Source organism: Sceloporus occidentalis, unplaced genomic scaffold (assembly GCF_023333645.1).
Source record: "Sceloporus occidentalis isolate IW3139 unplaced genomic scaffold, rSceOcc1.0.p SCAF_1, whole genome shotgun sequence".
In the NCBI taxonomy this organism is placed as follows: Eukaryota; Metazoa; Chordata; class Lepidosauria; order Squamata; family Phrynosomatidae; genus Sceloporus; species Sceloporus occidentalis.
Window position 1 is genome coordinate 216,383,078 of NW_028316981.1, and position 24,902 is coordinate 216,407,979.

A 24,902-nucleotide genomic window follows, 5' to 3' on the forward strand; every position below is an offset into this window, starting at 1 on the left:
AAGAGCAAAAGAGTTCCTGTTCCAAATAAGAAGGGAAACCAAGTGTTGGCTAAGACCACTAATTCACCTTTACTTTGAAGGATAACTTGTCTATAAAAAGCAGTATTTAATCACAGTAAAAAATAATTAAAGCAATAATGAACAGAGGCCTTGAGGCCAAACTAATACCTTTGGAGGAGAAGAGGGAGCCAATAATTACCAGTGTCCCAGCAGGCACAAACTCCTGTGAAAAATCAGTCCTACAAAGATACTGCTTGCATTACAAAGGAAATCCCTGACTCCTATGGCACTTAATGATAGTTTAACTTTTCAACTGAACATAGGCAGCTAGTTTATAGCTTCACGACAAGACACTGCATGAATTAAACTTTGAACTATGTCTTTGGGCTCAAACAGGCCAAAATAAAGCTGCTTTGGGTCACTTTGGAGGTATGTTGTTTAAATGATGCATGCGTCCTAAAAGGCTGGAAACTGCATCAAAGCCATGCTCCACTCCTAAGGATTGCAGTGCAGCTTTGGCGCAGCTTCTGGCCTCTTAAGATACATGTGCCATTTAAACAGCATACCTCCAAAGTGACCCGAAGCAGCTTTATTTTGGGCCTGTCTGTTTGGGCCTATTATAACTTGTCACGTTTTGAAGCCATTAACCATTATCTTTCCAGTTCAGTTTAAACAGCAAAATTATAATTAGCTGAAGGATCAGGATTTTTTTACTGATTGAATGGAAGAAGGAAAGAGGCTATATACAGGTATATTCCTATATTGGCTTATAAATGAGATATGAATTTCTGAACACATCTATATGCCTACTTTGACTCTAAGAAGCCTGATGCAAGGCACCTGAATAGCTTAAAAAGATAAAGGTAGTCCCTTGACATGAAGGTCTAGTCATTACTGACCGTAGGGAGCAGTGCTCATCTCCGTTTTTAAGCCGAAGAGCCAGCGTTATCAGAGGACTGCTCTGGTGGTCATGTTGTCAGCATGACTGCATCAAACGCTGTTGCCTTCCTATTGAGAAGTGGTACCTATTTATCTCCTTGCATTTGCATGCTTTCAAACTGTGAGGTTGGCAGGAGCTGGGACTAGTGACAGGAGCTTACCCCATCATGCAGTACCTGGGCCTCAAACTGCCAACCTGCCCATCTTGCAATCAACAGTCAGGGTTTTAACCACTTGAGCCACTGCATATAGCTTACTAGGGGAAAGAAAAGGTAAAGCCAGGTCTTTATTAATACAGAGCAATTCCAATGCATCACATCCATAACTAAACTTACAACGTCCTCATACTTTTATAGGAGAAAGAACTCAAGCTATATTTACTGTTAAAGCTGCCTGCACATAATCCTATGCATGGGTCACTTGGATTTATTTTTTACAAAGCACCATGTACAATGGAAAATGTATTTCGATTCTTTTTAAATCGTGATGCAATGATTCCCCCAATAATGAAAACATAGTGAAAAACAAGCAGGGATAATAATAATAGTGATGTTTAGCAAACTTGAAACTGCATGCGTATCTGCATTAGATGGATTGTTCAAGGATAGAAAATTACTTTAGCATTGGCAAAGTTCCAAACCAGTTTTATTAGTATATATCCTTAATCTTTTAAGGGGTGGACTCTTTTTCAGCTGAACTACCCAATCTGCCATCTATGTAGGCAAATAAGCAAAACATAAATTTGTCCTACATAAAATTCAATGTAAAAAATACTTTTTTAAAAAACACTGTTTTCAATTTTTCATTTTTTTATATAAAATGGCTTTTATACAAACGGTTATTAACACTCCTGTTTATCAACATATTACTAATCATTAAGGTGCTCCTTACCTCACTGTTTTTGGTACAAGAACAAAACTTCAATATTATAAACCTTAAACTTGGGTTTCAGGCATCAACCTCTCCCAAATTCTGCCTGAAAGCATGACCTCAGTGGACATACTGCACCAAGAATAAGAAATAGGACCAAGCAAGCCATGTTTAAAATATGTTTAAGCTGCCTTTGCATAGGACAGAAATTTCCCAATTTTTAAAAAATCGGAAAAACTCAGGAGCAACACAGCGCATGTGGTTTCTCTTCAGCCAATCAGAATTCTTCCCAAACCAAAAAGCCACGAAGAAAGGTCAGTCTGAGATCATTGCATGGCAACTGCACAGAACAAGAGAGGGCAAAATTTTGCCCTTCAAAGTTTGTTAGTTTCCAACTCTAGAATCCCTCGCCACTGACTATATTAGCAAGGGTTGGTGAGCTAAGGCCTAACAATATCCGAATGGCTGTACTCTAACCAGCCCAACATTCAACTGGCTGGGCATAGATGAAGCAGCTGCTTTAGAGAAAGGATGGCAGGGCTAATTCCCAGGAAAATAGCCTGGGAATAGGTAAAGGTCTTGACAGAGAGTGCTACAATATTCCGACATCTCCTTGCAGCGGTGGAACTCTGTGCCAGGAGCATGGCCTTCTCGATGCTTGATTAATCTGTTCACCTAAAAGAGAGATAACAATAAAAGACAAAACAAAACCTAAGAGATTTGAAAAGCAACACATTTTTAAATGCATTTTTTTTTTACTGAAATTCAAAGACAGTCCCATCATTTTTATACATAAGCCCACTTCTGTTGCATCATTCTTCCCCCAAACAATTTGGGAAACAGGGCTGTGGTACTTAATTTTACTGATTCTGTCTCCCAAACATACACCACAGGAAGCCCAAGGCAAAGTGCAGCATCAGTTTTGATAGCTCACTGAATGCAAAAACCAGTAAGACGCTAGACAGAAGCAAGACAGAGTAAATGGAGTGTCTTGGCTCACCTTCACAAGCATGTCAGCCACATGCATATGTCTGGAGTCTTCAGCAAACACAGAAGTGAGAGCTTCTATATACCAAGACCCACGTTTAGTATTTCTCATAGCAGCTGTGCCTGTGAACAAATAAATAAAACAAATCTAAAGGCACAGAACCAAGATGATCCACTGAAGAGGAGGAATGGCAGCTCCATTCAAAGGTGTAACAACCTTAGAGCAGTTCACATGTATGTGAATAGAAAGAACATCTATGTTAATATCCAACATACCCTTCAAACAGGCATATCCACAGATCATGTCAGAGCAAGTGGGAAGGCGCAGCTTGGCATTTTCTTTCATGTTTGCATCACTCTCTTCACAACCTGGAGAGCTGGCGCGCTCATTCCCATCTATTTGGTCCACTCCACGGTCTGTCTCATCTAACAGGAGGGAAGGGGAAAAAAGCAGAAAGCAATTTAATGTTATTCTACCAGATTTTTTTTCTAATAAAAAACATCACATTTCCTGAATACATTCATGTTTTGCCCAACAAAACCTATTTTCCCAGAACACAGAGTTATTAGATATCTAATTTACTTTTCAGTTTTTATCAATCAAACAGTACTAGTACACATGAGATGAACTGCCTAGGCATATGCCATGCTTACGTCAAGAACAGCCATGGTAAGCCAGGCTCTAAATGTCAAGAACAGCTGTAGTAAGCTATTGCGAATTCTGTCATCAGAATTCTCTTTCTGTGTACTTATTGTAAGATTTCTAGCAGATGGAAGGAAAGATCATCTCTACCTTCCTCTGTCCCTAGAAGAGTCTAGAAAGATTCTTGAATCGGAAATTTTCCTCTTTAGACTTACACTAACTAGGTATTAACCACACTCATATTTTGCCTATTTTACTAAAATATATCTTATTTCACTTATAAGTTCTTTTCCTTTAGCATTATTATATAGATAATGGATCACTAATGAGACACCCTGAGGCCTTGCCATTCAACAACAGAACAATATACAGATTAATATTTAAATCACTTCCTCTCAACCAAGGGTCACACAGTATATATACCCCACACACTTCCATGCCAGCATTCTCTGAAGATGCCAGCCACAGATGCTGGTGAAACGTCAGGAATAAACTCTTCCAGAACATGGTCTCATAGCCCCAAAATCCCAATGCTTATGGCTATGATTCAATCCCTACTGGGTCTCCTACTTAGCTAATTATCATAAAAGGCCAATTAAATTGAAAAGTAAGCATAATTAATTGTTCAAGTCACACCCAGATAATATTAGTAACCAAATCTCAAGATAACAATGGGGAGAGAGTGGGAGAGAGAACAAAGAGAAAATGCAAGGGACAGGAATGTCATGCTATCTGCTTTCTATCAAGCCACATACTTAGGTGTTCAGATTAGATTCTGAAATTCATGCAGCAACAACAAAAGAAAAGCTCCTAGGATGATAAAGGTTGTAAGCAGATAAAAAGTACTTTCATCAAAGTATTACATACTGGAGACAGAAGTAGGAGTAGCTAGCAAAGAAAAACAATTACAGCAAGGTTACTAAATAATATAAGGCTTATTCCTTATGGGAACTAGTACAAGGAAAACTGAGTCTAGGAATAAAATGGTGAGAAGTATTGATATGCTGTTGGGGAAGACTGTGGCTTGAACCCTGTTGACTTAGTCCTACTAAGTCAATTGTTAAATAGCAAGTCAACATCTAGGATCCAAAGCACACTGCAGAAATAATCCAGTTTGAGACAGATTTAGCTGTCCTGGCTCAGTGCTAGGGAATCATGGAAATTGTAGTTTATTGTGGCACCAGAGCTCTCTGACAGAGAAGGCTAAATATCTTACAAAGCTAGTTCCCAAAATTCCCTAGCACTGAGCTAGAGCAGTTAAAGCAGTCTCAAACAGGATTATTTATGCAGTGTGTTTTGGGCCTTGGTCAGTCCCAATAATTCATCTGATGTATTCTAGTTGGGATATAAACAGAATTCAGGCCACTAGTCAGCAACCTCCATTTTAAGATCATTTCACTCTTAAAACTGTTTTAAGATACCCCAATGAATTCTAACATGAAGTAATGAAGGTTTAAGTATGCCATTCAGGGGCACTGTGTTAAAGAGAAAGACAAATATCTAGGCTGCAGCAATTGACAGCTAAATATGATATATCTACATGAAAATGATCTGATATGATAAACACGTATTCTATGGGATTGCATAGTATTCTTGAAAACATCAAGCAACCACCAACAAAATAAAACGCAGAGGAAAGAATCAGTTATAGTCTGAAAACAGCTGCTCAGGAACAGCAATTAACACTTTTGCCAGTTAAGATCTTCATGCATATAATTGTGATCTGGCCTGGCTTTGATATTAGAAAACCAAAATCAGCATTAGTTATCAAACCCACAGCAAGGACTGAAGATCAGGCTCAGGACTATTTCAGTGATTCTCAAGCTTGTGCATCACTAATGACACAGATAATCAAAATGAAAGCAAACAATGCCCTCAAACTTCATTGTTATGCTTTTATTCCAATAGAAATGAACTTCCAAAGCTAAACTGATTTGCCAAAGCACATAGTACTGCCAATAAACAAGTTAAGGCCACTGCCAATAAATTCATTTAGAATATTATTACTGCTGCTGCTGCTGCTACTACTACTACTACTAATAATAATTTTTATTTGTTTCCTGCTTCTTGTATAATACATGCTGCTTTATCTCTGAAACAATAACTTTGTTCTCAGGGCTCCAGTGAAACTCATCTAAATCGTCCTGTGGCCCCTGGGTCTACTTATTCAAAGTATTATCTATTATGGCATATACAAATTTGGCAGATGCCTTGAATATTCCTGGGGAAACTTCTACAGGCAGTAAAGAGATGCTTCTCCTTAGAAAAGTTAACTTGAACAGGATACTATAATCTTGAGGAAGCAAATGCCGAAAACTCTTATTTCTTCCATTCAAATCTGTCTGCTGGCCACACTAAGGTTCATTATTGTGTTGCTTGTGTTGCCTCTTGGGGACTACATACTCCCAAAATATTTTTGGTAAGCAATAAACTCCCCACCTTAGACTTCTGGGGAAAAATTCTGTACTAAATTTGCTTTAGTTTTTTTTAGTAGGGCACCTATAAGGGAGCAACCCCAAAACTAAACTGTGTACCAAATCACTCTGTAGATGTACTCCAAATATGATGTCAAACGTTTCTCCAGAACATAATACTGATTTTGTAGGATATTCAGGAGCAAGATTGATCTACACACGCATCAAACATACAGAAAAGAGGTTGCAAAAGCTTTCTATTTGATTAGGTTATCCACTGAGACATACTCAGTTTCTATATAAAGTTGAAAGACCACAAAGGCCTAAACACTAAATCTTACTAGTACTTAGGCATGTTTCATATCAAACACACCGTTCCCTTCTGAAAAGGCAAGGTGATTTTGGTCTCATCTTTAAGATGTGACTGCTAAATCTGAAAGACTAAATCCCACTTATGGATGTCTCTATCTGCTAAATATCATTTCCAGGTCATATAATATCTTCATTTGTACTTTTATATTTCATGTAAACGTAACACTCTAATGGAAAAAACCAAACAAACCAAACAAACCCAACAACAGCTACAGTCTCAAAATGTGTAAAAAGGAGGGGGGTTTATTCACTGAAAGAGCAGAATGTGCTTCATCTATTAAATTATTTTATACCATTTTTTCAGGGCAATAAATGAAGAATGCCTATAGAGATCTCTGACCATCCATTACCAAATTCGATTAAGTCATAGCTGAGGTTATATTTCTAATAACATTCTGATATGACCTGAAATGGCTAAAAAGAACTAAACTCTTGTCAGTCACCAACCACCTCCTATACCATGGGCAGACTTTAGGCTTGTAGGATCTATTTTTTTTTTCAATCACATGCCTCCGTTATTCTGTCTGATTTTTGAGAATGTTTCTTCAAACTTTTACAATTGTTATATGAAAGGAAAAAAAGTATTTTGTTTTGCATTTCTTTCTGTGAACTTTCTTTCCCTCTTTTCACCATTTCGGTTTCCCAGCTCAGCCAATTTTGGAGGATATGAACAAGTCTGTCATGGGGAGGGAGGGTCAATCCCACTCTCCCAGTTTCACAGGATCCCGCCACTCCACCAGGAAAAGTCACAACTAAATACTCCTTCATGCTTCCTAACTAAGTGCAAGAAATGGCCAACATTTTCAGCATAATTCCCCTTTGTAGAATATGTAGTGCTCCTATTTACAGATGATGGCCTTTATGGAAAATGTGTTACTGACTGTCAGGCTGCTTTGTTATTCATTCCACCAAGATCCAACAATGATAAGAAAAGACTATAATGCAGACCAAAGAGGAAAAAGAGTAGCCCAAAAAATTCCAGCAAACTGATGAAATCTCCTTTCTGGAGTCTGATTAGTCTGGCTAACTGCTCCACTGCATACATGCAACACATAGGGCATTATTAGAAAGCTCCCCTTCTCCTTTTCCATGGTACTGCAGGGTCTGCAAATTGCTGACCACATGCCATGCAGAGTGAGAAGCACTTACAGACAGAGGTAGTGGCAACAGCAAGGCAGGGAGGTGAATGTGGGTTCCGCTTATACCTGAGAGAAGCAAAGAGGAGAGTTGAACGCAAGCTGTGCAGAAGGGGGAATGTTCGTGAAACACAGGTGTCCTCCCCACCCTCACTCCTGGCATGACTCACCTCCCCGACAAGCTTGAATGAAGAACATTTTGGGTTTATTTTGAAGACTAGGGCAGTTAGCATTATCAAAGAGTCTGAAAATCTCCTGCAACTGTGAAAAAATGAGGCAAAAAACAGTTGTTAAAGCAAACTGTTAAACCAGGGCCTAGCACAAACAGATTTTTTACAAAATACATCAAATCTGCCATTTATTATTGTTAATTTTGTTAGTGCCCTGACATACTCTATTTGCTTTTATTCAACCTGCCCTATGAATATTTATATTGGAAGGTGCCTTTTTTATAAATAACGAGGCAAACATAACACTCTGAACATAATGCTAATATTTACTATGCCCTATTTTTCCTATGCATTTCCTCCAGCTCCTACAACTTGCAAATGACCTCTACTTCAGAGAAGAAACTTATCAGAACTTTATTTAGTTAAAATATCATTTATTCCTGCCCATACTTTTACATGAAGGAGAATACCCTTGTATATTAAGTTACCTGAAGTAGCTTGCCATCTATGCCATAGATTCCACCCTCTATTCCATGGGAGAGAAGTGATACTATGCAAGAATCAACATCTCGGTGAGCTGGAAGCTTTGAAAATTTTTCCAATTCTTCCTGCATTTCCTGAGAAATGAAAATAACCAAAGTAAATACTCCCTGGCACAGCACACGGCAGTGAACTTGAAAATGTGCAATTAATATAGTAAAGCAGTGGACCATACAGAAGCTTATGGGGTATCTACAGGATATAACCAAAAAACAGAAGAGTAACTCCAAGGAAAGGAAGGGATTCATTAAAGATACCCATGAGCTCATTCATATTCTAGAAGATTTTAAAGCATTATATTTTTAAAGTATTATAACTACTAATTATTCAAGACAAGTTAAAAATAACAAAGATATGTTTCAAACTAATACCACTAAGCAGCAGCTTATTCTGAGAAGCAGTGATATACTTTGTCACTTAAGGTTTTTACCAATCCTCCACTCCATACCAAATATATTTTCTTGGAGATGGCCTATGGGGTGCCCCCCCATGACTAAGACCCTTATATTGCCAAAGTGAGGTCACAGTCACAGCTGGCACTATTGTCTTTATTAGGCGTTGCCTCCTCACTTCATATGAGGTTGCTTTGCATATATCCACGGAGAACTGGTAATTTTAGTCCAGCTATCGTCAGAAATTCCACAGGAGCTAGTGTAGTGGTTTGAGAACTGGACTGGAGACCAGGGTTTGAATGCCACTTGGCCACAGAAACTCACTGGGAGACTTTGCCCAAGTCACACTCGCTCAGCATCAGAAGAAGGCAAACCCCCTCTGAACAAATCTTACCAAGAAAAGCCCATGAAAGTGTTTTGGGCTGTCACAAACTAGAAATGATTTGTAGGCCCACAACAAGTATTCCTACCTCTTAGATGACTGTCACCCAGGAGATTAATAGTCAAGTTCCTAACTCTACTCCCAGTCCCTCCTTTTCAGAGCTCTCTCTACCATATTCTTCCTGTGTAGAATTCTTTGGCTCTTCCTTGGCCTCTCTCCCATCAAATATTTTGATTACTATAGTGCTCTGAGTTAGTTTGCTGAAGCCCTGGGTGTCTTGGTCTTCCTCTTAGAACTAAAGTACCTATGTTTTCTTTATCAGTTGTCAGCTCTAGTCCTGGGTGCTGGAATGGAATATGTAGTTTGTCTCTATCCCTGGATCTGGGTGGTGAGAGAGATACTACTGCTACAGAGGTTTGGACCATGGACTGCTCAAGCCACAGCTCACACCGGTGCGTTACAGACCGCCCGTTTGGGGCGGCCTGTAAGCGGCCCTTTCCCCGCTGTATCAGGGCCTCAGCTGCCACAATAGCAGCCTCCGAGGCCCCGATCCGCCGCTTTCCAGGCTACGGGGAAGTGGCAAAAGGCCGCTTCCCTGCAGCCTGGAAAGGGGTGTCCTTGGGGCTTCATGCTCCAAGGACACCCGACTGCGGCGGGGAGGAGGAGAAAGGGGCCGCTCGGCCCCTTTCTCCCTTGCGTCCCTGGCGCAGCCGTCTAAAGGCTGCGCCAGGGATGCAAACCTCAGAAGGAGCTCCGTTTCGGAGCTCCTTCTCGTGCCACAGAAAGGGCGCTCTATGCGCCCTTGCGCAGCGCAATGACATCACGTCTGCGCCGCCTCGTTTGGAGGCGGTGCGTTCGTGATGTTGTAATGGTGCCCCCCCGTGTGGAACGGAAACCGCCATTTTGTACGGACTGGGTCCGTACTAGGGTTAGGGGCGTCAGGAAGTGACGCCCCTTTCTAACCCTAGTATGTCCCCAGGACGTACTTTTATGCCCATCTGTAACGGGCCACCCTTTCTCTCTTGCCTTGATTATCTTTCCTTGACTTTGACACACTCTTCTGTCTCATCTTTCTCCTTTGCTTTTAACTTTCTTGCACTCCCTTACTTCCCTTTTGTCCTTCCCCTTATACAGCAGCTGTTCCTTCTTGCATGTTCCAAGTGACTTCAAACCCGAGTGGCAGCTGATTAGTTCCCTGTCTGCAGATGTTGCCTTCTCCAGGATATAGGCTAGGAAGTTGCAAAGTTATAAGACACTACTGTAGTTACAACTGTTGTAACTAGGCTGCCAACTATTCCCCTATATGGCCATCTTTTGTAGCAATGGAACTGGGCATTGCACTCTGCAGGGAGCCCTGGGGGTGCTACCAGTCCACTACATGGTCTAAGCTTTAAAATATTTGATTTGCTTGACTAAGACTGATCAAGGAGTTCCTCTGTTCTAAGCAGGAGTTCTTTCTCTTTTATGATTTTTTTTTTTATATTTGTAGTTTTAATTACCTACTTCGCCCCTTCTCTGTAGTATTTTCTAATTGCCTGTTTTATCGTTGCTTTTAAGTTATCTACTGTTTTCTAAGCAGTTAAAATTAATTAAAAAAACTACGTTTGAACCCACATTAAATGATCATAATATATATTTGAGAGGAAATAAAAGAGAGAGAGAGATGGATGGATGGATAAGGAAGAGAACAGAACAATAGGACAAATCTAACAGCTAATTATATATATCTGTATCTAATAAATAATAATAAATAAAACTTTTATTTATATCCCGCTTTTCTGTGACAGGACAATCAAAGCGGCTTACAACACGTTAAAATCCACATTTACAAATTTATATCCCAAATTCCCTCCCTTAAAACAGGATTAAACAAGTTACAATTAAAACATCTGTTAAAAACACAATAAAAAAAAATACAGCGAGGACAGTGGTGGGATGATACATGATCTATATCTATAATGTATGTGTGTTTGTATGTGTATGTATAATGAATGAATGGAAAGGCCACTGAGGAAGACTATTTTGCAAATGCAGAAGGCATCTGGCTATTAGTCCCTTCACCTATACATGGAGTAGGACATACTATCATACCTTTCCCACTGCTATTTCCAGGATAATATTTTTATGGTTCTATACCTTCCGTGTAGTATTTTAAATTTTTATTATTTATATCCCATGTTAAGAATCTCAATTGAAAAGTGGGTTACAAAGTGTTTTGTTTGGGTCCCCCTCCCAAAAAAAATGTCCATGGTCACCTACTCAGTTTCCTAATTCAAAATCAGTCTACTGTATAACTACAGTGTACACCTGGTGCAAGCAATGTTAATCAGAATCAGAAACAAATCTGGCTCTTTAAGAACAAATAAGATGTACTGCACAAAATCTGCTTGTTGCTTTAGAAAAGTAGTAACAAGGTAACTACACTTTGGAACTGGAAAAGCGTATGGTACAACTGATTCCAGATGTAACTTGGGAAAGTAGCAATTAGGAATAAAGTAGGCAAATTGCTATCGCTACTAAAATGGGAAAGATCAAACACCTATTTTGTTTTTTAGTTTATCAAAAAGCAGCCAGGATTACAGAAATACATGAACTCACTGCAGTAATATTATGCTGCTTTCATAAATCTGGTTCAGTACTGGAAGTTCAATATTACACACATGCAGAATTTCAAAGTAATGTCAATCAGAAATCAGTCACTATTGCTGGCATAGGAAACTGCCAAGTACTGTGGGAACCACACTGCCCCTTCATGGGACTCTGGGAAGCAACACCTCCTTAATTTTCTCCCCCACAGTAATTTTAGGGCAATTTGATGCAGCTATGTGTCACATTTTCTCCAGGCTCACCTGTGCAGTCTGATCATGTTGCATAATCACACGGTAGCCAAGGTGTTTGAAGAGCATGTGCAGGGCGGTATTGTCGACATTTCCACCAGAACGGAACTCCAGATCAGTCTCTTTGTTGAAATGTATGTTGCTAAGTATAAGTGCTAGGCCCCGCGGGTGTGATTTCAACTTGTATGCCTATGGAGGACAGTTAATTTTATAGATCAAATTTTCCTCTCTGTGTGTTAAAACAAAAAATCCTATGGTATTTACAAATATTTTGCAGCCAAAATGCTGATGTACTTAGGCAATTGTGCACAAATAAGAACAAAGGTAAAGGCCACAGATACCTTTACCCAAAAGAAAACACACCAGTAAAGGGCTATTACATACAGACCATAGGGTAGAACAATTACAGTTGATGAGAACTGCATTCAAACATCTGAAGGACTGCCTGTTATTCAGCCTTGATATACAAATATTGCACTGCCATACTGAAAATCAATGCTGCTTTAAATTTTAATCTGTTGCCTTACAAATGGAAAGAATACCTGCATTCTAGCCTGCAACAGTGACAACAGTCAGGGCTGATCTAAGAAAAGATGGACTAAAACACAAAAATAAATGCCTGCAAAAGTTGCTCATAGCATTATACTTTTAGATCAGAACACAGGTAATAAAGGTCCCTTCAATATACGTTCCCCCAAACAAGCCCAGTGACATAAAAGCTGAAGAATATGACCCCTGCCTGCCTGGGTGAAAGGGTCTAAACCATTTCCTTTTCTGCAGAAATAACATACATAGCTCTGAGAAGGAAAAAAAAATCTAAAGTTAGAAGCATGCATAAAAACAAATTAATCAAACCATATGCCTCCATTATTCTGTTTTCATAACTATCTGTCTGCTTAGGCTTTTATGACTGTATCTGAAAAGAAAAAAACATGTATTCTTCTGAACCAGCACACATTTCCACACAACCAGTTGTAAATTATTTTTTATGCAGACTACAAATAAAATAATAGATTCTTCCAGGGACTGCTGTGGAGAGTGGAGTGGGATGAATTCTCAACTCCCACCCTTTAGGTTACTTACCAGATGTTCATGAGTGTGGTAGAATTCAGGAGTGCATGGTATCACCTGAGGGTAGTGGGGACCATCTCCATCATCCAAAGAATGCTCAATTGGTTCTGCTGAAGACATAGTTCAACAACTGATATGCAAATGGACAAGAGAACATATATACATTTTCTATGCAGCTTTAAACTCTGCATTTACAGAACATTGGGGATACTCAGCAAAATTAACATATCTGTTTTATTTAAGAGCCAATAACAGCTTCCAAGAGGAGCCATTTGTCAGGGATTTGCAAAGGAAAGAGATATGAAGATGTCAGTGAAATTGGAAGAAGCTATATGCATAGTCCAAAATCCCTACTCCATAACTTCTTGTCCCAGGTTCCACAAAAAGGGATACTAAATGAAAAAAATTTTTTTTGGGGGGGGGGGATCTTCCGAGCAGAAAATCTATGTTGAAAAATGATAATAAACAACTGTAGGAATTACCTAATTCTGAGTACACTCATCCTTCCACATTCGCTGGGGTTAGGGGCACAGAACCCCAATGAATGTGGAAAAACTGCAAACAGCAAAAACACTATGTTTTTATCTGAGAAAACACCAGTCTAGGAATCTCTAGGTCCTCCAGGGCAACGCTATGGTCAACATCTGCAAGACACTGACCATAGAATTGTGCTGGAGGAGCTACAAATGCCTAGTGCAGTATTCTGTCTAGGAATCCCGAGATCCTTCAGGGTGACTTGGTTAAAGTTGACCACAGAGTTGCGCTGGAGGACCCAGATCCGTGATGGCAAACCTATGGCACACGGCACCATTTCCCCCAGCACGGGGAGGCAGCTGAAGGCTGGAGACAGCACCGGGGGAGGGGGGGGTAGAAGAAAGAGGAGTGAGCCTCTTCCTCTTCCTCCCCAACCCTCCGCTGCCTCTCTGGACTTTTACTTTGGGCACTCAGGCCGTGAAAGGTTTGCCACCACTGACATATTAATAAAATTCAAGAATAATCAATTTTACAAAAGTCAAAGCTGCAAATGTGGAGGGACAAGTATATTTCTGATATGCAACTCCCACATATGTCACTTTATTATTTATCTAGGAGCTGAGCAGACATATGCCAAGAAAGCACAGGCTGAGCTTTCCTAGTGCTCACCCAGGTGGGTACCTGGGTTGGCACAAGGATGGGTAGATGTCCACACATTGATCCTCCGCTTCTTAACTTGCTGACTCATTCCTTCCCTTAGAAGCCTCCCCATCACCATGTCTGACACAGAAAACAGGGTGCCTGGCCATGTGGGTATAGCCAGGTGCCCCTTTTCTGCATTAGATGCAGCAAATTGGGGGTTGTTGAGTGAACGCGGCAGCTGGCAAGGTAAGGAGCATGGCGTGGTGGCATGAATATCCCATGGAAACTTTCCTAGAACCTCAATGGAAAACCAGGGATAAAGGCTGTTTACTCCAGGATCAGGCCGGATCCCCTGTATTCATGTCTGGATAGGCAGAATCGGGCATAATCCTGCCTCTGGGGTTTTGGCCTGAGTCATCTGAACTAGACGACATGAGCCTGGGAGAAATCCAGGCCTTTTGGCTTGTGTGCACAACCACCTAATGAAGGGGTTCCCAAACTTTTTTACTTGCACAGCCCTTATTTCCATGGCATAGTCAGTAGGTGGCCTACCCTTGTGTCTTACAAGTTAATGGTGTTTAGGATTATATATAAGAATATATTCTTAATCTTCATTTCATTCATTTTCATTTCTTTCATTTTCCTGGAGCGGCCATGGAGCACCTGGGAAGCGCACACAGAGAACTAAGGGCTCCTTGGAGCACAGGTTGGGAACCCCTGTCCAATAGATATTTTGTCCTACAGTTAAAGGCAATCAGTCTTTCCCCGAAAGAAGCAGACGGTAATTGACTCTTGAGGAACTTGTATCACAGGGGTGTAGCTACCGAGGGGAGGGGGGGAGATTGCCCTTCATGTAAGATTTCTACCCCCATGAAGTTTTCCTTCAATTCCCAATTTTTTTTAGCATTGCACTAACTTAAAACTTCTGTTCACTATTTGGAAGATATCTAGAAATAGTTTAGGCATCCAAAGAAAAGGGATAGACATAGTTAACAAGGGAATGTGACCACTGCGAATTTAAAAGGTTTAACAAATATAAAAGTGAACAGTTTTCAATTCCTCACTCTCTGCAAAAGCAACAAAAATGGGGACTGAAATAATTTCATTTAGGTTGGGAAGAATTTTTTATTGTGTGGGCAATACCCTCATTTCCCACCCTTCTCCCCCACTACAACCCTTTTATATGAGACACCAATACAGTACAAGAAGATAGATAGATATATCAATAATGCTGGAACTTCACTCATAAAATTCTTGAAAAAAGCTCTTATTGAAATTGTAGGCCAATTTTTCATTTCACAAGATTGCACAAGAGCAGATAAAGATAAGTGTCTGAACAACAAATCACCAGTTGTCTACCCTGACTGCTGATATATTTATTTATTACATTTCTTTCTGGTCATAACACTGAAGGTTAAAACTTCCTTTCTACCTTGAGAATTAGGTTCAGCCACTAATTTTGAGTTATGCAAACTAGATGTTCCTGGGCAGACACTTGTGTAACTAAACAGAACACTGAAATCCAAAAGTACTTGCTGGCAGCAATTTCAATGACCTAAGCAGCTCTGGAAGTGCCTACTTGTAGCATGGATATTTTGATATCCACTAACTGTGTTCTTCTGACGTGTTATATTTCCTTACATAAATAGCCATAAGGGGATAGTAGCAACACTGTGACATACAAGAAGTGTTATATCTACATCTAATATGTACCTGCATACTCTCTGAGAAAGCTATTGTTCATATATTCACTAATACTTAAAGGGTCTGTAGGAATAAAGAACATACAAGAACATTCTAAAAAATAACCAAACAAATACTGCCCAGTGATTAACAAAGCAAAAGCAAGAAATCCACTTGTAATTACAAAAACCTTGGCCCTAAGCTCTTGTTTTTAGCTAGTCACACATCCTTAAAAACAGTGCCCTTTGGGGGTTAAACCTAAAAACAAATACCTTCTTTTCATAGCAAGATGAGGAAAATTGTTTGACTTTTATAAAACCATAGGAAATAAAGTGCAGCTGAAACAGTCACATTCTGCTTAAGCTTACCATGATTCCAACGTGGCCTTTTTTGAAAGATACCCACTTCACGTACAGGAAGCGACAGACTTTCCTCATAGCTATGACTCAACTGAAAGAGATCACACAGGATGATAAAAATCACCAACCATGGACTTTTCAACAGGAACAAATAACAGACGTGAACCATAAAGATGGCCAAGAAAGGGGGGAAATCTCTAATTTGCCTACTGGGTGGCTAAATACACACACATATGTATGTGTGGGCATAAAAAGTCTATAGTAGAATGTATCTATGAATTTTGTTTATTTTAACTTTGTTTTCAGTGCAGATGCATTAACTTATTGTTATGGTTAAATATACAGTAAACATTGGGTTTTAAAATCTTACTTCCATAAACTTACTTGCTCAAAATGGACAAAGGGATACAAATTCTGAATGAATATACTGAAGCACTGCTACTTCTAAAGAACAAGTACACATTGATCATAAAAGGAATACTGAAGGAATGTGGGCAAGAGAGATTTTTTTCATCCACAGGAAAAAAAAGACTAGATTGTACAACCAGAACAATAGATTCACCTTATTTATACAATATTCTCTGCTCTAAAATCTGAAATATGGAAATCATGGGTAACAGAGTAGCGTTTTGCTGGGGTGTTTTGGAATTAACTGAAGAGTGGCTCTTGAAAAATTTCAGGCTGACAAAGATACAGCCCTGATAATATTACACCTCTGTGTTTGCTGCTGCCTATGAGGCTAACATCGGCATTCCTACATTATGACTCCAAGTTCATCTTGCTTATTTTCCATGCTCTGTGCATAAGTGTAGAAACATTTGAAAACATGGGTCGATCAACTAGCTACTTCCTTATGTTTTTATTCTTACCCATGCATGAGTCCATATAACACATGGGATTCATTTGGAAACATCACTAGGTTTAAGACTTGCTACATTTGGAAAGCTAACATTTTGTGGTGAAATCAAGTGAGAAGGCTTCTTCATGCCACATTAGCTTTCTGCAGGCAGGTATTTGAAGTAGCCATAAAAAGACTTTAAGGGGCACATGCATTCTGAGATGGCACACTCACATGATGAAACTATGTAAGATCACCCAAACCCAGATAAGCTTTCCTAGTAAATCTTATTTGATCATTTCTTACCTTTGCAGTCCCATTGCTACGACTGGAGATAGTGCTCAGGAGCATTTCCTCCAAGTGATGCTGTTTGGTTTCTCGTAAAGCTTCACAAAAAGCTGAGAAGGCTGTTGGACCCCTCTTAGGAAGGAGGTTCAGGAATTCAACATTTTGGCTAAAACTCCCAGCCTTGGCCTGAATCAATGCAGAAAACAGAATTCAAAAGAATATTGTGAATCCTTTCTTTCACAATGTATTCTTTGTCTCCTTTGCAAGCAACATATGTAAATATCCTAAGAAAATGCACAGGAAACATTAAATTCAGTATGGCAGATTATGTAATACTAAATGCAGCCAAAGAAGCAAATAATAATAATAATAATAATAATAATAATAATAATAATAAATGTGCTCTACATACATTTGATCATAATCATGCTAACTTATTATATATTGCTACATGAAAAAGTTGGCATTCCCTTTCTTTGAACACTGCACTGTTGCAACAGTTTGATTATTTATGTTAGCATAAGCTATTATAGATCTAATAATTAACTAACCAAGCATCTTACTCTATTCTCCTTCTACTATTTATACTTTAATAGGGGGAAGAGTGTCTTATGGAAAAGTTGCCTGCTTATCCTAGGGATAACCGTCCCTAGGATGGTTATATCTCCTTCTCTATAGGTATACCCAAAATTTTGGGGTAGTTGAACCAAAAGGCAAGAGCCAAAAGTATCTTTTCTCTGAATCTGTTATGAAAAGAATGAACAGCAGGACAAGAACTGCAGGAGGAAGCTCACTAGGAGTTCAACAGGGGCAGAAAGACCATCACCCATCTGCATTTCCAAAGGAATATATCTTTCCACGTCTCTTGAAATAGTTTTGTTTCAAGAAGAAAAAATAAGTTAAGACTAAATAGAGCACGGCTCTAAGTAAAGGAATAAGTAAACAGAAGAATAGGTGCGGTTTTTTAAAAAGCTTATCAGGAGAGAGACAAGCTATAATGCCATGTTTGGAAATGGCAGTATTCAGTTTCCTCTAATATGTATGACTGGAGATCCAGATGTGATTCCATGCTTGGCCATAGAAACCATGGGCAAGTGGTCACACACTCTCAGCCCCAGAAAACCCTGTGATACGTTTCCCTTAGGGTCACCATAAGTCAGAAACAAGTTGAATGCAAATAACAATAACATGCAGGGATATTTTGGAACCGTCAGCTATCTATCTATAAACAAGGCAACAAAGTACTTGTATCATCTCCATCATTTCTTCAGTGATAACATCCTTTTCTATAAGGTGTTCTGTCAATTCCTTCAGCACAAGCTGCTTCGCAAGGGACACACGATTCTTTTTCAGTGCCTCCTGGTGACATTTCTGCATGCCACAAGCACCCAGCATTCTGGAAACAAAAGAAGAAAGCAAATCACAATACAAAAATGACACTTACTCTCCACACTTTCCACAATGTACCATTACGTTTAAAAAGTAGAACACACACAAAGGCAATCATTTCAGCATTTACATCATTCGTAACTTGTTTTGAGGCCAAAGTTCTAAAAATATTTATGAAAACGTAATATACTCTGTGTTGTTGGGACTTCAGGATTCAGGACCTGGATTTTGGAATCAAGAGACATACAGCCTTGTGCTAAGAAAAAACTGCATGTCAGTTTTGAATTCTCAGAAGCGTAACATTTTGGCTGATGTAGAAAAGAAAGTATTAGAAAATGATGAATGGAAAAATCTTGCTTTTAGATAGTTGTTTATTCCGTAGAATATAATTTTTTGTAAATGTGCTATATTTCTTTGAGTGATCTTTATGGGGGCTGACTGCAAATTCTTTCTCCTCTCTTATTTACAACTCTGCATCGCTGACGGCCAGTGAAAACCAGTTGGTAAAAATAAGAAAAACCAACAGTTGTGTTATTAAACTAGTTATCAGGTGCTTTCTGCCAGTGAAATTTAACAACCACACTAATTTGGAAGGGGGAGGGGATGATTACCATATTGTTATTTGTAACTACAGTTGTCATATTTTGTCATCTGTGGTGGATGCCAGTCAGTTTCTGAGCCCAATTCAAAATTCTGGGTTTAACCTATAAAGAAATGGTTTGGACCAATTACCTTAAAGTGTCTTCTTTTACCTAGATTTAACTACCTAGACAGTAATGAAATAACTATCCAGACAATAAAGGCCCTTCTCCAAATGCCCCCAACACCAAGGCTAAAGGCTACAACTACAGAAGATTGCTCCAGCTGTGGCACTATTTCTCCAGTGTCTTTTCTACATATTTATATTGATCCTATGTTATGGTATTTTCAACACCTTGAAAATACCTTTGAGTTAGCCTAGACCCTTGGTGGTGAACCTGTGGCAAACGAAACCATCTTTGAGGGCACACAGCTGCCACAGCAAGTAGGAGCAGGGGGCGTGTGCTTGGCCCAGCTCCTTGTAGCAGCTCGGTTTGCCTTGGGAGAAGCAGGCAGCAGCAAGGAAGGGCCGGGGAGGTGTGCATGGCCAGCTCAGCTCCTTACTTTGGCTTTGTTATCTGTAGAAAACTGAACTGCAAAGAGGGGTGGTGTGCAGCCTTTCTAGATGGAAGCCCTGCCCCATCTGGCCAGATGGCCCACACCATGCTATGTTATGAGATTCTGGGAACTATGCAACCATAAAGAGAAAGCAATAAGAAAACTGTGGCGCTGTGACAGTGTACTGCACTTGTTGAGTATATGCTCCACTAACCAAAAATTATAGGCATCAATTTGAGATTCTTTTCATCTTTCAGAAATCACTGGGTAGTGATGCCTATTTTTCCCACCTACCCTTACATCCAAACTGAGTAAAATGTTCCCCTAGGGGAAAAAACCTATAAAAATAATCTTGTTTACTGCATTGTCATTTTCAAGAAGAGATACGGAGCCATTAATAGTGAAGTGCGAGGTAGGAAAAACAATCAGAGGAATACATTGGCCCTCAGTATCTGTAGTTTTTTAATCCACCGAGTCAAACATTCACGGCTAGAAGATATTAAAAAAATATATAAATTCTAAAAACAAAACTTGTTTTTGCCATTTTATATACGGGACACCATTTTCCAATGCCATTACATTTAATAATAATAATAATAATAATAATAACAATAATAGGTTTTATTTATATACCGCCCAATCACTGGGAATCTGAGTGGTTTACAATAGAGGGGATAACAGACAGTTCCCTGCCCACAGGCTTACAATCTAAAAGACATGACACAAAAGGAGAAGGGAATGGTGAGGGAGGGAGGGAATCAGGTCCAGCATTCTTCTCTCCCTCTGAGGCCTGGACCAAGGCAGATGGACCGGAGGGAGGGCTCTGCTTCTTCAAGCTAGCCCCTGATGGAACTGGGATTTGAACATTCACGGATTTTGGTATCCACGGGGGGTCCTGGAACCAAACCCCAGAGGATAACAAGGGCCCACTATACCATGCAAAGTATAACCAAATATCTATAAGACTCCAGGGGAAAACCTATCAATGTAAATTGATCACACACTGGAACAGGATAGGTTGATAATTATAGGCGACTGAAATGCAAAAGTAGGAAACAGAGCAAAAGTGAACAATGAACTGAGAAACTGACTGAATTTTGTGAGGCCAACAGTTTGTTATTTGAAAACACAGTCTTCAGGCAACCGCAGACACTACTGTATAAATGGATGTTGTTAGATAGCCAACAAAGAAACCAAATACTGTGGACTATAAAATAGGAAGCAGAGGATGGAGATGCTCCATTTGTCTGCAAAAACAAGCCCAGGACCAGATTGTGGCACAGACCATAAATTGCTAATATTAAAAATTAGAGTGAAGATGAAGTATACTAAGTCCATCATCGTGCCAAAATATAACCCGAAGAACATCCCTGCAGAATTTAAAGACAGTGTACAGAAAAGATCTGCACTACAAAGCCGAACTGACAAAGAACCAGGAAAATACTGAACCAAAACAAGGGACATGTCAGAGAAGAATGCAAAAAGCACAATCTATAGTCAAAAGCCTCATTGATGACAAATGAAACTCTTCAAATGGTTAAGGACAGACAAGAAGCAAAAGTAAACAATGACAGAAGCAGAATCCTGAATGCAACTTTGTGTAGGGAAAAAGAGAACTATTACAATAATCAATACAAAGAAACAGAAGACCAAACAAAGTAGAAGAGACCTTTTCCATAAGATCTGAGAAATTAAAGGGAAATTTAAACCAAGAATAGGGATCCTATGTCATCAACATAAGAAGAGGGCAAAATCAAAAGCTAATGTTAATAATATAATGAGAAACTATTCAAAATAGATGAAATGATGACAGATTCCTTCAAAGAAGAACCATTAATCAAAAGTTTTCAAAACACTCTGGAAAATAAATAACTGTAAAGGATGGCATATCAATAGATCTGTTTCAAGTTGAGATAGAATCCATTGAAACCCTAGCAAAAAAAAAATCTGTCAACAAATGAAGAAAACCAAACAACGGTACACAAACTGGAAACGTTCAATATATATTCCAGTCTCCAAGAAAGGGGACACAAAGGATTGTAGCAACTATCAAACTACTGCACCGACAAACTACAATCCCATGCAAGCAATATTATGCTTGAGATTTTACAAGAAAGACTTTTACCATATCTGGAGCAAGAAATGTCAATGTCCAAGCTGGGTTCATAGAGGACAAAGCAGTAGGGATCATATTGGAAACATACACTGAATGATGGAATGCAACAAGCAATTTCAAATGGAAATCAGCCTGTTCTGTACAAAATAAAGCCTCTGACTGAGTAGGTCATGAGAAATTATGGTTCACTGTAAAAGAAATGGGAGTGCTACAATATCTGATTGTCTTGATATGTAACCTATGCTCTTGACAAGAGGCTTCTGTCAAAACACAATATGGAGAAACAGAAAGGCTTCCACTGGCGATGGGATCAAACAAGCATGCATTTTTATCACACTGTTTAATTTATATGCAGAATATATCATATGGAAAGCAGAATTAGAAGAAGTATGGAGAAAGGAACATCAACAATTTAAGATACAAGTATACAGATCATAGAATCATAAAATCACAGAATGATAGAGTTGGCACAAGGGCCATTCAGGACAATCCCCTTCTGCCATGCAGGAACTCACAATCAAAGCATCCCCGACAGATGGCCATCTAGCCTCTATTCAAAGGCCTCCAAAGAAGGAGACTCCGCCACTCTCCGAGGAATAAGTTTGTTCCACTGTCGAACAGCCCTTACTGTCAGGAGATTCCTACTAATGTTGAGGTGGAATCTCTTTTCCTGTAGCTTATTATTACAAAGGTGGAGGGTAGGGAAAATAATTGTCTGTGGATGCACTTTGGAAGAAGGTTTCAAGTGGCTTCCATCTGTGTCCATGTGCCTTCAAGCCACCTGTCAATGTATGGTCACTCCATGAATTTCATAGGGTTTTCTTAGGGAAGGAATCCAGAGGTGGTTTCACCAGTTCCTTCCTCTGGAATATAGGCCACATTACCTGGTACAGTTGGTCTTCTGTATCCACAGATTTTCCATGGCTTGAAATTATTCAAAAAATAAATAAATTCCAAAAGGCAAACCTTGATTTTGCTATTTTACATAAGGGAAACCATTTTATTATGTCACTGTATTTAATGGAACTTGAGCATCCATGGATTTTGCTCTCCCATCCAAGTACTAACCAGGGCTGACCTTTCTTAGCTTCCAAGATCAGACAGGACCTTTACAGTACTTAGGCCCTCCAAGTGGTCTCTTTCTAAAAGATGTTTCTGTTTACATACGCAAGGCTTGTGTGGCCTGGTTGTTTTGTTTAACATGAGCACATTATGAGTTGCTGAAACTTACTAAACTGCCCCTTTTTGTGGTGTAGGAAGCCGTCCCTGTTCTTTCCATGTTGCATCTGTCTCTGGTACCAAAGTCCAAGAACACATTTACTTTGTTAACTGAGGTATATGTACTGCCTGTACATATTTTTAAGTTCATATTTAAAAGATAAATAAACTTGGTAAGAGCTTACGTGACTACTGGTGTTTTACTTGTAAATAGACTGGCTGGGAGTTGACACTTGGGACAGCAGGGTAAGCATTGAGAGGCCTGGGTCCTGGGAACCCAAGGTGGCGCTTCACTTTTTAAAGCCCCACAGACTCATTATTTGAACCTGTAGCTTCCTTACCGAGCCCACAGTGTTTGCTTAAAAAGGCTGCAGGCGCACTGTTTTCAGCACTACCCACAGGAAGAGAAACACAAGTGTGAAAAAGATAGGATTACTATAGTTTGTTGTGGGTTTAGCAGGCTATGTGACCATATTCCAGAAGAGTTTCTTCCTGACGTTTCGCTAGCATCTGTGGCTGGCATCTTCAGAGAGTGCTAACCTGGAAGAGAGTGGGTATATACATACATACACACACACAGAGACACACTGTGTGACCCTGGGTGAGGAGGAGTGATTCCCATGTTAATCTGTGTATAGGGTAGGAGGATATGCAAAGAGGATTAGTGCCTGCTAATTAGTCATCATGTCTGCTGCTGAAGATGCCAGATGCCACAGATGCTGGCGAAACATCAGGAATAAACTCTTCTAGAACATGGCCTCATAGCCTGCAAACCCCACTGCAAACTATGGATGCCGGCCATGAAAGCCTTTGCCTTCACAGCTAGGATTACTTCTGCGGGAGGATCAAGGACTGACTGAGTTCACAAGTGGGCTCTGCTTCATAACATTTCATAAGCCTTAGGGCAGGGAACCGTCCAATTAAAAAGACTGTATCTACAGCGCTGTGTAAATTTACAGCGCTTTATAAATAAAGGTTAATAATAATAATACACATTCACGTAGAAAAGGGATAGGGAAAATGTGGCTGTCCACATGTTTAGTTTTCAGATCCCATGACTTCTCACGATTGACTATGCTAGCTAGTGCTGGTGGGAGTTGTCCAGCATCTGGAAGGTCTAACATTCCCCATCCCTTTGAGAGAGGACAAACTAAATGCTGCTTGGCTATGAAAACGCACTGGGTGACCTTGGGCAAAAAGTCACACTCTCTCAGCCTCAGAGGAAGGCAACGGCAAACCTCCTCTGAACAAATCCTGCCAAGAAAACCCCATGATAAGAGTCAGCATAAGCTGGAAATGACTTGAAGGCACACAACTACAAGGGCTATATACAGGGGGGAAATCAGTGGTCCAAAACATAATAATCCAGTTTGAGGCCACTGTAACTGTCCTGTCTCAGTCCTAAGGAATTCTGGGAACTGTAGTTTTGTGATACACTTAGCCTTCTCTGTCAGAGAGCTCTGGTGCACCAAAAAACTACAACTCCCAGGATTCCCTAGCACTGAAGCAGGAGAGTTAAAGCGGTCTCAAACTGGGTCATTTTCTGCAGCGTGCTTTGGACCAGTAGCAGATATAAGAGTTTAAATTGTGAACAGAAATAATCCAGCTCGGTGTCTCCCAAAAAACTACAACTCCCAGGATTCCCTAGCACTGAACCATGGCGGTTAAAGCGGGTTATTTCTGCAGTGCGGATGGGCTTCCCGGGAAGGAGGTCCCACCTAGACTAAAGAAAACCCCGGGATAGGATCCTGCCTTCCCCGGAGAAATAAGGGCCACTCACGCGTCCACATCGGCGGCCTTAGCGCTTCTGGCCCCAGGCGCTGCCTCTTCTTCTTCCCTTCCTCACAGGAGCTTTCCCGCCTAAATTTCTCTGGCTCAGGCTCCAAAGTCCCCGGATGTAGGGAAGGCCCACTTGGGCAGCCTCAGGCCTGGAAGGAGAGAAAGGGGCGGGGCTTCCCTAGGAAGGGAAAGGAGAAGAGGCTCTTTCCCCTTCTGGATCCTTTTA

General features: G+C 40.0%; 1 protein-coding gene across 1 annotated transcript; it reads right to left on the reverse strand.

Moving 5' to 3' along the window:
- Positions 1 to 502: 502 nt before the first annotated feature.
- CASP2 (caspase 2) lies at positions 503 to 24,902 on the reverse strand. Its single transcript, XM_089511102.1, has 11 exons — positions 24,678 to 24,902; positions 18,283 to 18,433; positions 17,056 to 17,223; positions 15,921 to 16,002; positions 12,766 to 12,863; positions 11,695 to 11,871; positions 8,020 to 8,148; positions 7,532 to 7,622; positions 3,073 to 3,222; positions 2,810 to 2,919; positions 503 to 2,484 (listed from the first exon to the last, which is right to left on the reverse strand). The coding sequence occupies exons 2-11, from the start codon at positions 18,430 to 18,432 to the stop codon at positions 2,350 to 2,352; spliced, it is 1,290 nt and encodes a 429-aa protein (XP_089367228.1). The 5' UTR covers position 18,433; positions 24,678 to 24,902; the 3' UTR covers positions 503 to 2,349.

Coding starts and splice junctions, on each gene's coding strand:
- CASP2 (XM_089511102.1), bottom strand. CDS start 18,432: ATGCTGGGTGCTTGTGGCATGCAGAAATGTCACCAGGAGGCACTGAAA. Junction 3,223..7,531: donor CATTCAAGCTTGTCGGGGAG/GTGAGTCATGCC, acceptor CCCTCCTGTTAG/ATGAGACAGACCGTGGAGTG. Junction 2,485..2,809: donor TGGCTGACATGCTTGTGAAG/GTGAGCCAAGAC, acceptor TCTCTCTTTTAG/GTGAACAGATTAATCAAGCA.